Below are 13,643 nucleotides of genomic sequence, written 5' to 3' on the forward strand. Positions count from 1 at the left end.
CTACTAACAGTTTCTGTCCTATTTAGCTCTAATGACTCCATAATAATTAGGCCCATTTTCTAACAGCCAACACTACTAACAGTTTATGAGATAAAGAATGTCTAGCCAAGTGAATGGTATGAGAACTATATATTAAGGCTCTACATGCTAAATTGTTAAATGCACCTGCAATACATCAAACTTTATAATGACAATCCCTAAACATAATACATTTCTCTAGATGTAATGGCAATCCTTAAATATAATGCAAACCTGTAATGGTAGATTTATTGGCAAAACATTAGACCTTTAAACGTAATGCAAATATGTAATAGTTACTGTTTGAAAATACAGTACCGTGCCATACACATTTAATGGTTATAATTCGAAAATAAAACAAATTTGTAATGGTTTTGTTTGAAAATACGGTACAGCATGGTGCTTGCAGTGGATGTTGCAATTTTCTTTTATTTAACTTTTGATGGAGTTAATTTGATCTAGAGTGCAGTGCAGTTTGACTTTGGGATTTTTTTTGGGTATATTTTTAAAAGTAGTGCAATGCAGTTTGACTTAAGGATTTTTTTAATATTTTTATTTGATTTAACTTTTCATGGAGTTATTTTGGCCTATTTAAAAAAGTTTGTTTAATACTTTTGGATATATTGAATTTATTTAAAAAAATTATTTTAGATTACTAAAATTTATAATTTTCCAGTTCTCATAAAAATAAAAACAGAAACTTAAAATGAAAAATAATCCCTTGAAAATGTGCGAAAGGTTTTACCACGTCGATAACGCTCAGGGCTTTAAAGTCACTCTGAGAAATGCTCGAACGAGTAATAATCCTTGAGCAAGCAAATGCCTGCACACGGAAATCGGAATTGTGACCAACAGTGACAGCGTGAACCCAAAATTTTCTCGGACGAATTGCGTTACGCTAATGGAAAGTTGCAACGCGGTGTGAGTAATGGAGCATACACTCCATGATGGTGCCCAAAAATATTGAATATGATCGAAAGTGAGAGGCCCTGAGTAAATTCTGATAACAAGTTCATTAAAGTTCCGAAATGGAGAGAAGACTTTTTTCTGGGCACGCATTTGTGGAGGAGCACAGCAAAGGTGTGGAAATGGTTCTCGAAAGATTAATGCAGGTTAAGGGGGCGACTGTGTCTATGGCCATGAAGGAAGGGAGAACTAATGAAGTAAGGGTGACCGTTAAATATGAAGAAAGGGTGACCGTTAAATATGAAGAGTAATTATTTTTTTTTGTAAGTTTGGTAGAATTACATTTATTATGTCTAATTTTTTTGACACAGATCTGGTTAGTACAAGATTTGAATTCAAGATTCCTTATTGGGTGAGACTTCATTTCCATGGTTTCAATTATTTTATAGCTTTTTTTTATTGTAGCATAATATTTTTCATAATAAAATTTTACCCAAAAAATCTTTTTGTATATATCTGATTAATATATGAACACAAAACTCAATAATTTTTATGATTAGATTAGTGTCCAATATGATAGATTATATAGATTATGACAAAAAAAAATTGTATTTTATAATCTGAAATCAGTTATATATATATATATATTTTTATATTTTTGTGTATTAAAATTATTACTAGGTTAAAAAACACTTAATCTTAATATATATTAGTATAATATTGCTAAAGGAAAATAAAATTATAATGAAATAGTATTTAACAAAAAAAAATGTAGAATTTGAGTCCACAAGGTGTAGAGAAGAGGGCGACAAGGTGTTCTATTAAAGCATTCATCAAAAAAAAATTATGATTTTCTAATCCATATTTTATTCACTATACATATACAAACCACCAAAAAAATTCAATCTTATAAAATAGATTTGTAGAAACCCAAAATTTATTTAATATAAATCTGTAAAAACCTCACAATGGCCAAAATTTTTTTTAGTGAAACAAAGTTTCATTAACAAAGATGTGTCTGAGAAATAACATATTCTAAAATTAAAAGCTATTCAGGACAATAAATTAAAATAAAATAAATTCATTAAAATCTTTTCTAAAAGTCTCATCAAAATTTACGAATAATATTAAAATTAATAAAAAAAAATTATGATTTATAAAAAATCAAAAGCAGTTATTTACATTTCTAGAAAAATATTTTTTTGCCCAAAGTTTCATATACAAACAAGGCCGTGCTTAGTCTGATAGTCAATTTTGATGGATATTTATACAAACAAGGCCGTGCTTAGTCTGATGGTCAATTTTGATGGATATTTATTTGTTTTTATGATATTTTTAAAATAAAATGGATTAATTTTAAAACGGTTAAATAAGATAAAAACAAATAAATATCTATCAAAATTAACCCCTCTGAATGGAACAGCTGAATGGATTATCCTTTTTATAGGAATGGATTCATGAGATATGGGAAAAATATCTTCGCACATTACTTCATATGAGATCAATAGGGGCTGTGTGTTTGTATTTGAAACTTGGGGCAAAAAATCTGCGGATATTATTTCATATGGGATCAAGCGGGGCCGTCGGCCATGTGTCTGTATATGGAACTTCTGTAATCGGGTAATAAAATATTTGGACATTAGGTGAAACGAAATTATTTTTTAAAAAAAACAAGACTTTACCCACTTAGGAATGAGGCATAAGTCAGTTGAATGCAAAACGTCCACGCACATCAAATCGTAGTAGTTGTAAGCTCCAGCCCAATAATGCTCCTCACAAATGATAGATAAATATAATGGAGGTGGGATTAGTGAGTGATGGTACAGAGTCTTACTATTCAAATTACTTGAATAAACAATTAAACAATCTCAGTAGTAGGATCAGTACTGACGAAGTCGGTACATAATTTTTTTTTTCAAAATTATTGAACATAATCGTGTCATACTACTGGAACTCGGTTAAAATTTATCATTAAAACTTCCCAACTACCCTACCTATACATCGTCACCCTACGAAATCAGATTTTTATCTAAACACCAAGAATTTATGTTCTGTCGCTTTCACTAATAAAGAATAATGTGAGCTTATAAATCGTCCACGTACGCACCTGTGCTGTAATATACCTGGCATATCGGTGCTTAGCTCCTGGTAAGAAGAGGAGTCAGACTTTGTGGTTGCAGGGAAGAAAAAATGGCATCTCAAGTGAAGGTGGGTTACTTAGAGACTGAGAATAAGTCCGGCGGGGAAGATGCGGAGAGAGTTAATGGAGTTAAAAGCAGTTTCTTTGTAGTTGATGTCATCTTGAGACTGCTGGCAATCGGCTGCACGTTTTCTGCTGCAATCGTAATGGGAACGAACAAGCAGACGGTGATACTTCCCATCGTTGGGCCATGGCCTATCAAATACCAATATTCGCCTGCCTTCGTGTATGTGGGTAGGAGGATATTAGATCAGCTTAGCTCAGTTATCTTCTCTGTGTTTTTACTCTCATATAAACGGGTTAAATAAGTAGGTAGATACCGGGTTAAAAATATTGTTGGTCTTATTCTTCCAAAACCTTAGGTTTATAAAAAAATTAATCAAATTTTGGCCTCAATGGTATATGGATATTATAGCATTATTAGTTTTTAAATCTTTGAATATCTGAGCAATGCATATGTATTGTATATATAAATAAGTAGTAGAGAGGAGGACAAGTCATAACTTGGAAAGAGATATACTTTATTGTTGGAAGTGTCGGAGCATTTGTATGTGTATTCAAAGAGAAGCATATTTCATTTCTCATTGTCAACGATTTTTTATTTCATGAGTTTACTTAAGCTATCACCAAGCTCTTCTTTATCACTAAATATAGAAAATTAACCTACAAGATGAGACTCTCCCAAATAAATCCCGTTAGTATATGTGTCCATGATCATGTTACACCAAAGAATTCTAGTTAATATATTTGCATATGAATGATCCTGTATTATTATTATGATTGAATAGAGGAAAATAATCTATTAAATAGATTTTATTATTATATTAAATGTGATGATATTTTTTTTATTAATTTTTTTTTCACAAAATAAATATATTAAAAAAAATTATATTAATGTAATACTAAATTTTATAGATATAATATTTAAGTTTTATTAGTGATAAATTTATTTTAATTTACTATATACCAAGTGTCTAGAAGATCAAATCTAGGGATCAAATCTCTTGAGATGAAATTGATCTTTCTAGGGTTTGGTAGATCTAGAGTTAAATAATATGTAGGTTTTATCACTGATAAACTTATCTTAACTTAGGATGTCCCAAGTCTCCAAGTCTGTGGAGAGATCAAATCTCTTGAGATGCAATTGATCTTTCTAGGGTTTGGTAGATCTTGAGTTAAATTGGGTTAGACTTGTTTAATTTCCCGGTTTAAATAGATTATATTCCATGTTATTTTCAGCATTCAATATTATGAGTTCTCATAAACCTAAAGCTCAAAAACCACCTTTAACTTGAACACCTCAAATTTATCTAAATTACTTAACAAAAATTAATAAAAAAATAATAACATATAATTTATTATTATTATTATTTTAGTTTGAAATTATTTTTATTTTAATATAATATTTTTAATTTTTAATTCAATTTATTTTAACTAAATCAAAATATTTATAAAACAGGACCATTCTTAACCCAACAATTAAATTATTTACTTATATAAAAATAACATAAACATGACCATTCTTAACCCAATAATTAAATTATTAACTTATATAAAAATAATATATTTATAATAGAAATTCTTGTATTACGAATTGTACAATAAATTAATAATTTATTAAACAACTCTAGTAATATATTAAATTGCTTAATTAATACACTAAATGACTTTTCTTTCATGATACAATGTTAGATGGTTGTCAAAGTTTACAAATTACACATAAAACAAAATTGCGTTCAATGAATTTGGAAAAAAATTGTTTCAACTAAACTACACTTACTATTATTAAATATTTAAATTTCTATGTTGTTGCATGTTGAGATCTTCCCTATGATATGTTGCTTTGCAGGTTCTTTGTAGTGGCGAATGCAGTCGCCTGTGGGTACACAATGCTTTCATTCATCTTCTCCGTAACAGGCAAATTCGCCTCCTCTACTCTGTCAGCCTTTCTTCTCTCTGTCACCGATTTGGTAATGCATTTCTCCTTTTCTTTGCTATGAAGCTATGAAAGCTGCGGTATAAATGTTCAAATCTCGAATTGAATTTCATAATTGTGTGCAGGTGATGGTGGCGCTGGTATCGTCGGGCGTCTCTGCAGCGACCGCCATTGCCTACGTTGGATACAAGGGAAATTCTCACACTCAGTGGCAAAAAATCTGCGGTATATATGATCGGTTCTGCCACCATGGAGTTGGAGCTCTAGTTGTTTCGTTTGTTGGTCTCGTCATCTTTATGGCGCTCAGTGTCATGTCTGTTTACAGTTTATACAGACGCACGAACTCGGCCCGTTGACCGTATTAATAGAATGATAACATTGGCGTTGGTAAATTAACAGCGAGACCTGCTACGCTTTTAAAGGCGTGCTGTCTAGCTGGAATTATTAATTACTATTGGATTGATAGAATATCTGCTACAGTTTCGGTCAGCTGTGGAGCTGAATTTCGAACCAACCTCCAAACCAAGATCACCATTTTTACTTTGTTGAATAAAATATTTGTATTGTGTAGAATAAATTTAATAATATTTTGGGTTATGATACTCGATACTGAATTGAAGAATATTTGGTGGAATATTTGTTGGGATTCATGATGTGTTTTAATGTTTATATAGTATTGTTTGTTAGATAGGTAGGGGAATAGTTGATTTTAGTGTTATTTTTCATATTTTTTAGTGTTAAAATTAAGTGGAAAAATTTGAGATAAAATCTTGATTTGTGTTATTTAATTTGGGTTTTTGATTTTATATATGGATTCAGCACCCTGAAAAATTTTTAGACCTTTTCAATTGTGCAGGAATTACCCATTAATTTTGTGATTTCAATAAATTTCTATCAAATTTTAGAGAAATTAGACCAAAAAACACACAAAAAAATTTCCAACTCAATTAAAAAATCATAAATTAAAAAAAATACAGAGTCTTTTCTTTTCATTCCTGTACACTGAGCCCAGTAGGTCTGTAGTCAACCATGCTAAGGTTTTCATTATCAAAAAAATCAAATTTTACGAGTAAAAAGTCTAAAGGATTTCTTTTGGAAAATCTGAAAACTATAAAATTTCATGCCATAATATCTCACTACACATCAGAGCTCTTACAATTTAAATCATTGTCAAATAGTATTAAATTAAATACATTCTTCTATCCTGAAGGCGTGCCTTCACTCCCCAATTTCACTATACACCAGAACCCTTATTTAAAGCATTGTCAAATGGTATTAAATTAAAAATTAAATACATTCTTCCATATGGAAGGCGTGTGTGTCAGAGACAGTGAAAAGTTCATTAATTTTCTTCGCGAGTTTTATCAATCATAAAATTCGAGCTTTACTCATGCCAACTAGTTATCACTGCATTCAATTTATTTATACATGAGTTATAGTTTATAGTGTTAACATATAGGTGTGAGTTATAGTTTATAGTGTTAACATATAGGTGTGTGTCTTTTGTTGTCATCATTATTTATTTCTACCATGTCATTTACCAATGGTTAATTTGGTGAACGAGATTCCAATCATTTGAACTAATTATCCGAGATAACTCCTGTACATAATTTAAATTCCTATATATAATTTATAATCACAAGTGTTTTATTTTTTGTATTCATTTTGACAAAGTTATCAAGTATGACCAAACTGCTTCCTTGGGTATGCCAACACACTCCATATTTTGCTTTATGTTTTTGTATTTTTTTTGTATATACATTTTTCCCATGCAGGGATAAGATCAATCTTTGATTAGGATTCAAAATTCTATTTCTACCATCAAGTACTTCATTCTTTTTTGCTGAAGCAAGAGACGATCCTTCTATATCATTAAGCCGAAAATAATTTACATATTGTACAACTATCCACTCGACAAAGTGGACTCAAAACAAGGGTGCTAACCCCCAATGGCAAGAACCCCAACCCAATACAAATAACCGACAAGTCCTTTAGGATACCTACCCTAAACATGTTGACTAAAGCTTTAGCCAAGCGATTGCCTGCGCTAGCACTCCCTCAACCCACCTATTAAATCGTGGCCTTCCAATCCACGTCTTAAACTCGCGGTGGAGATGAAATTCGCATCAAGAAGGTGAACAGAACTAAACTCCCCAACCCCACAAAAATGCACGATCAATCCTGATCGTTGATCCCTTCCACCAAATCCGACGGCTGGAATGAATATCGCACAGCCCAACATGCCAATTTTTAGCGTGCGATCAAGGCGTTTTTTCATCCGGCCCCACTGCCACGTGTTGTTCACTGAATGGGATCGCTATAAAAAAGGGAAGGCGAAGGTTTCAACCTACCTATTAATTCGTGGCCATCCAATCCACATTTGGATTCGACGGCGGAGAAGAAATTCACACCAAGAAGGCAAAGAGAACTTAACTCCCTGGCCCCACAAAATTGCACGATCAATCATGATCGTTGATCCCTGCCACAAAATCTGACGGCTAAAATGAATATCGCACAGCTCAACATGCCGATTTTTAGCGTGCGATCAAGGCGGTTTTTCATCCGGCCCCACTGCCACGTGTTGTTCACTGAATGGGATCACTGCAAAAAAGGGAAAACTGCTTCCCGCTCACGAGGCTTGCGATCACCCCAAAACCGCTCTGGCCATGGTATTCCGATCAGAGGCGAAGGTTTCAGGTTATCAGGGACGCCACGGGTTCCCGGCTTCCGATCTCTATCCATATCTGCTCTACCTGTGACATTGTGAAAAGAGGCTTCCGCCAGCCTACTTGAAACCCCTAGAAATAAGACTCCCGCTTCGCAATTGCAAACCATCATGCTCCGAGTTGCAAACCGCTGAAGCATATCACTCGCTGTAAAACCAATAATATACACTCCTCTGATCATATCGCTTCTGAGTTATCAATGCTGCCCTCCATGGCCCTACTCTGAAACACCAACCAATCTTCCTCTGCCTGGTTTTGGCACTTCGCCTTAACACTGTGCTGAGGTAGCTCTTGCCATTTCATTGCAAACCTATTTTCTGTGCAGTTCACTCCTTCATTAGCTAGAAGATCCGCAAGTTTATTAGGCAATCTTCAGACATGTTTAAAAGTTATTGTGCGGAGGCACAGAAGGTGGTTGTGGATTTGTTGAAAGATCTGGATTAGCCTCCAATTCCTTGAGGCCTTTTCCGGTGCCATACCCCAGCTAATTCTCTTGATTGAGTTAATGATTAACTCAGAATCTACTTCAACAATCACATTTTGTTGATTATCCTGAATCAAGAATTCTAAACAATGCTCCATAGCCATAACTTCTGCCATATTATTGGTGGTTCTCCCTAGGTGACCATAGAAAATGAACAAGATATTCCCTCTTTCATCTCTTAAAACTCTACCATGACCCACAATACCCACATTTCCCTTTGAGGCACCGTCAATATTGAGCTTCAAAAAACTCTTGGGGGCGAGTGCCAAAAATCAAGCTCATAGTGTCTAATGAGAATCTTCCTTTCCTGGTCCTGAGGAATGAGACCCTGTAACCCTAGCTAACAAAGAATTCTCAAATCTAGTTCCGAAGGAGGATTCTTAAGGATATTTCAGACAATACTCTATTGTCTCGTGAAGCTGTTTTAAGATTTGATCCAAAAGGTAAAGGGATGGTTTTTTAACATCCTTGAAAATTATGTATTCCTTTCTTTCCAAATATTCCAGATAATGAAGCCAGGCGTAAGAGCCCAAGCAGTGCTGAGGACTTCATTATTCGAAAAATTTCTTCTCCACTTGTTTAGGGTGTTGATGATGTTCCCTTTGTCCCTATCTGACTGTTGGAAAATGGCGGCAAAAGCATCCCACAACCTGGAAGTAAAGGTGCAGTTGTTGAGAAGGTGCTCCATTGTTTCCTCTTGAGCTTCACATAGCTGGCACCTGGAAGGCCCCAAAACACCCCTTTTCTGAATGTTGTCCCAAGTCAAAATCTTCCTATGCTAGACCAGCCACATGAAGAGTTTAATTTTCATCCAACCTTGATGCCTCCATAGTCTTTGCCATGCTTTGTCCGGAGCCTGGGAGGCCAAACCAAGGAGAATGAATTTAGCTTCCTTAAGATTAAAGGTGCCCTCATTGTTGTTGCCCCATCTTAGCTGGTCATTCCCTTCTGATACTAAAATTTTCCTTCGATCTAACTCTTGCATTAGCCTTTCAGCTTTAGCTTTTAAGGGGTTGTCATCCCTGAAATCATGTTTCCTCCATATTCTCCATTTTTCTATACTGTTGGTTTGATCCCAGAAATCCTTTACCTTGGTTAAACCTTTAGCATCTGCCTCTACCTTAAGTTCCTTCCATTCCTCTTTTAAAAGAATGGGTTCTTGTTGCCATCTGTCCTCCCAAAACAGAGCTAAGTTTCCCTCTCTAATTTCCCAGAAGCCATTATCTTGGACTAGACCTCTATTATCCCAAGCCTTGTTCCAAATGTGTGATCCCTTAATATTTCCATCCATTCGTATATGGTCATCACTTTGCCATGAGCTGGCATATTTTTCTTTCCAAATTGTAGCCCACTGAGCCTTTGGTTCTTTTATCCAGTGCCACCATAACTTAGCCCCTAAAGCTTTGCTTAAAATTTCAGGATCATCCAATCCAAGACCCCCATGTTTTCTAGGTTTGCAGAGTTTTTCCCAAGCTACCAAGGCCCATTTTTTCTTTTCTTCCCCCTTGCCCCAGAGAAAGTCTCTTTGTATGGATCTGAATAGCTGCAAGACTCCTTTAGGATCATGGGGAGCGGAAAGCATAAAAATTGGGATAGATTGCAGAACAACCTTTGCGAGCACCAACCTGCCAGCCAAGTTTAAGGACCTCATAGTCCATTTCCTTATTTTGTCTTGCAATTTATTAATCACCAGCTCCCAGATGCTCTTGTGTAAAGGCTTAGCAGTTAGAGGAACCCCCAAATATTTTGAGGGGAGTGAATCTCTTTGAAAGCCCAGAATTTTAGCAATGTTCCTCTGAATGGCAATATTAGTATTGAAGAAAAAAATCTTAGATTTGGAGAGATTAACTTCCATACCTGAAGCCCTGGCAAAGTCATTTAGAATTTGTTTGTAAGCATGAGCTTCTTTGACTGTGGGGATTCCCTGCAACATGGTGTCATCCACAAACTGTTGATGCGTCCAAGCCTGTCCCCTATCAGTAAGTTGGAGACCTTTGATCTTACCAACTTCTTTTGCATGTTTGATAGATCAACCCAGTCCTTCCATCACGAGGATCAAGAGAAAGGGAGAGAGAGGGTCCCCCTGTCTGAGGCCTCTAGAGGGAAGAAAAGTTGTAGATGGAGAACCATTGACTAGAATTGAGAAGCTGGAGGAAGTGACCAGGGCCAAGATCCATCTCACCCAGTTATGATCAAACCCAAAAGCAATAAGAATTTCCTCTATATAATTCCAGTTAAATTTATCATAGGCCTTGGCAATGCCCAATTGCATGATCATACCAGCCTTTTGGTTGCTGGTCAGAGAGTGTACCACCTCATGTGCTTGAATAATATTATTAAGAATTTGCCTTCCTTCCACATACCCAGATTGTTCCATAGAGACCAAGGTAGGAAGGAGAGGTTTGAGTCTATTGGCCACCACTTTTGATATAATCTTGTAAACCACATTACATAAAGCTATCGGTCTAAACTTGTCAGGAGTTTGGGCTGCCTCCTGTTTAGGGTTTAGAGAAATGAAGGAAGTGTTCAGGGCTTTGAAAATAGTTCTATTCATCCTAGAATCTTTTGCAACATTTATAATATCCTTCTTTACAATATTCCAGCAAGCTCTGAAGAAATCTACATTGAAACCATTTGGGCCAGGTGCTCTACCATTTTCCATTTCTTTGAGCACTTCGCTGACCTCTTCCTCGGTTACTGGCTTGTTAAGGTTGAAATTTTCCTCTCTGGACACCAGCCTAGGTATATGTCTTGTGAAGTTTCTGATGGAGTTTTCTTTGTCATAACATGTTTCCTTGGTTGTGCCTCGAAAGTGCTTAACAAGAACTTCTTCTATCTCTACATGAGAGTTGTGAAGATTACCTCCCTCGTCCTTGATCACTGAAATTCTGTTGTGAACTCTGTTAGCCATAGTGGATCTGTGGAAAAATCTAGTGTTTCTTTCTCCTTCTTTGAGCCATTGAACCCTCGATTTTTGCCTCCAAAATATTTCCTCTTGTTTGCATAAATTCTCCCATTCTTGATTACATTTGGTAGCCTAATCATTTCTGGTTTCATTGAAGCCATCTATGATAAGGGCTTGGTTGAGTTCCTGCATTTTACCCTCCACTACTTTTTTAGCTTCAAAAATATTGCCATGTTCATTCTTATTCCAATCCTTGAGCCGGAGCTTGATGTGTTTTAGTCTTTTCTGAAGAAGGAACATTCTAGTGCCCTGAATGTTCAAATCTTTTGACCACCATTTGGCAATGTTGCTGGTGAAATCTGGATGGGAAAGCCAGATGTTTTCAAATCAAAAAGGTCTATTCCGGGGAGTACCAATACTCTGCACCTCCAGATGAACCGGCTAGTGATCTGAGCCTCCAAAGGGTAGAATTCTTGCTGATATTTCCTTATCATTGAGCATAAGGTCTTCTGATATCATATATCTGTCTAATTTTGAAGCTACCTGAGACTCTCCTCCTCTTTTATTGTTCCAAGTAAATATGCCATTACTCATTACAATATCCACTAACTTCATTATATCTATAAAAGTCTGAAACTTCAGAGAGTCTTTACTTAGAACTCTAGTTCCACCTTTTTTCTCCAAAAGTGATTTAATCATGTTGAAATCCCCTCCCAATATCCATGGAATGCCTGAATGTCTCTCTCTGAGAGCCTCCAGAGAATCTAGAAATTTGAGTTTACCTTCCATTCTTTGGGGGCCATAAAAATTTGTGACCAGGTAGGTTTCCTTATCTCCTACCGGTTGTATGACCACTGATAGATACTCTCTAGATGCCTCAGCATCTAAAATGTCTATTTTATTTGGATTCCAAAGGGTGAGTATACCTCCTGTTGTATTCTCTACTTTGACTTCCAGAAACTCATAACGATTGAGCCATTTACTATGAATCTCTTTTATTTTTTGAATGGAACATTTGGTTTCCTGGATGAAGATCACATCCAGAGCTATTTGTTTCATTCTATTACTAATCAGTCTCTGTTTTCTTTTACTACCAAGACCTCTAATATTCCAATAAGTAAACTTCATCTTACCTGAGTCTATCATTAGCTTTCCACATTCCATCAATAGTTCGTTCTGCTTTTTCCTGCCTCTTTTCTTTCCTGGGTTTCTGGGTGCTAATCCTGGTGTGGTTTTCACCATTTTTACCACTTCGCTGCTCTGCTTTTCCTTGTTTTTTTCCTCTCCGGTCCTTTATTTTGGGTTTTCCATATAAATAGTTTTTGGACTCTGCTAAACTCCTCTGGAGGTAAAGAGTCTACCCCTTCCTTGGTTCCTTGAATCAAGAAATCCTCCAGATCTAGATTCTCTTTTTCAAGGATCTCCTGAAGTTCTTGTTCCTCCATTTCCATCTCACTTTGGGTCATCTCATGATCCATTTCTGTTTCTGCATCACTTACCATCGTTTTTGCCTGCTGATTTTTATCTGGTGTTTGTTCATTGTCCTTTTCTTTCCCTTCCTCCATTATACCTTCTCCCTTTGTCTGGTCTGCAGTAGTTATCCCTTCTTCCTCTTCCAGCAATTGGAACCTATTTTTACTGGTTTGTTGCCCATCAGGTTTTTGTGTCTTTGGCCCCCGCTTGTTACCTTTTCCTTTGTTTGCCACTTTTTGAAAGCTTTCAGAGTCTTTCATTGCGTTAGTTTTACTCTTATTCTCTATTTTAGTGAGAGGGAAATCCCTGAATAGGTGCCCATGTTCATGGCATTTGCGACATCTGAATGGAATATGCTTGTAATCCACAGTTTGCACCCTTTCTTCATCAAAAACTTCCAAGATGACCTCATCTGGTAGAGCTCTAGAGAGATCCATCTCCACACATATTCTAGCAAAGGAAGTATACTTTCCCCTCCTAGTGGCTTCAGAAGCTTTGACAAAACGTCCTAACTTATTTCCTATGGCCGATAAGGACTCTGTTTGCCAATAATCAAGCGGGAGAGAATAGAGTCTTACCCAAACTGGGACCGAAGTAAAGGTTTCACGTTCCGATACAAAATTCATGATCCAAGGTCTCATGTAGAGACCTGTTGCCGCATAGAAGTAGGGCCCGCCTTCAAAAACTCTATCCTTATCTTCGATGCTTGCAAATACCACAGTAAAGAAACCCTTTGACCCTAGGTGTAGTTCGATGCTTCCTTTTGGTTTCCAGTGATATTTTATCCACATTTGTAAGGCTTTTTCAGTGGGCCATAAACCCATGAATTTGCAAATGATTGCATAGGTTTGCATGTGGTCCCTATGCGCTTGCAGAGCAGGCTCATTTAAAACAACTCTGGGAGTAACAACAGCTTTGGGCTTACATGGACCCATGTGTGCTTTGTTTTTTGTTCCCTGTTCCTTGTCTTCTTCCTCATTCTCTTTAGTATTGTT

The 13,643-nt window shown here is 35.9% G+C and overlaps 1 protein-coding gene across 2 annotated transcripts; it reads left to right on the top strand.

Annotated features, from left to right (window-relative positions):
- Nucleotides 1–3,059: 3,059 nt before the first annotated feature.
- Nucleotides 3,060–5,665, top strand: LOC149202805 (CASP-like protein 1U1). 2 transcript variants are annotated; one of them, XM_089400052.1, is made up of 3 exons: nucleotides 3,060–3,354; nucleotides 4,974–5,094; nucleotides 5,186–5,665. In XM_089400052.1, the coding sequence occupies exons 1-3, from the start codon at nucleotides 3,115–3,117 to the stop codon at nucleotides 5,293–5,295; spliced, it is 471 nt and encodes a 156-aa protein (XP_089256178.1). In that variant the 5' UTR covers nucleotides 3,060–3,114; the 3' UTR covers nucleotides 5,296–5,665. The 2 variants fall into 2 exon arrangements, with proteins under 2 accessions (XP_089256178.1, XP_089256177.1); XM_089400051.1 differs by having other exon boundaries at nucleotides 3,060–3,350.
- Nucleotides 5,666–13,643: the final 7,978 nt, after the last annotated feature.

The sequence above is a fragment of the Pinus tabuliformis genome, chromosome 2_1 (genome assembly GCF_031772625.1).
Source record: "Pinus tabuliformis cultivar Carrire ecotype Pingquan chromosome 2_1, CPIR1, whole genome shotgun sequence".
NCBI lineage: Eukaryota > Viridiplantae > Streptophyta > Pinopsida > Pinales > Pinaceae > Pinus > Pinus tabuliformis.

Coding starts and splice junctions, on each gene's coding strand:
- LOC149202805 (XM_089400051.1), top strand. CDS start 3,115: ATGGCATCTCAAGTGAAGGTGGGTTACTTAGAGACTGAGAATAAGTCC. Junction 3,351..4,973: donor CAATATTCGCCTGCCTTCGT/GTATGTGGGTAG, acceptor GTTGCTTTGCAG/GTTCTTTGTAGTGGCGAATG. Junction 5,095..5,185: donor TTCTCTCTGTCACCGATTTG/GTAATGCATTTC, acceptor AATTGTGTGCAG/GTGATGGTGGCGCTGGTATC.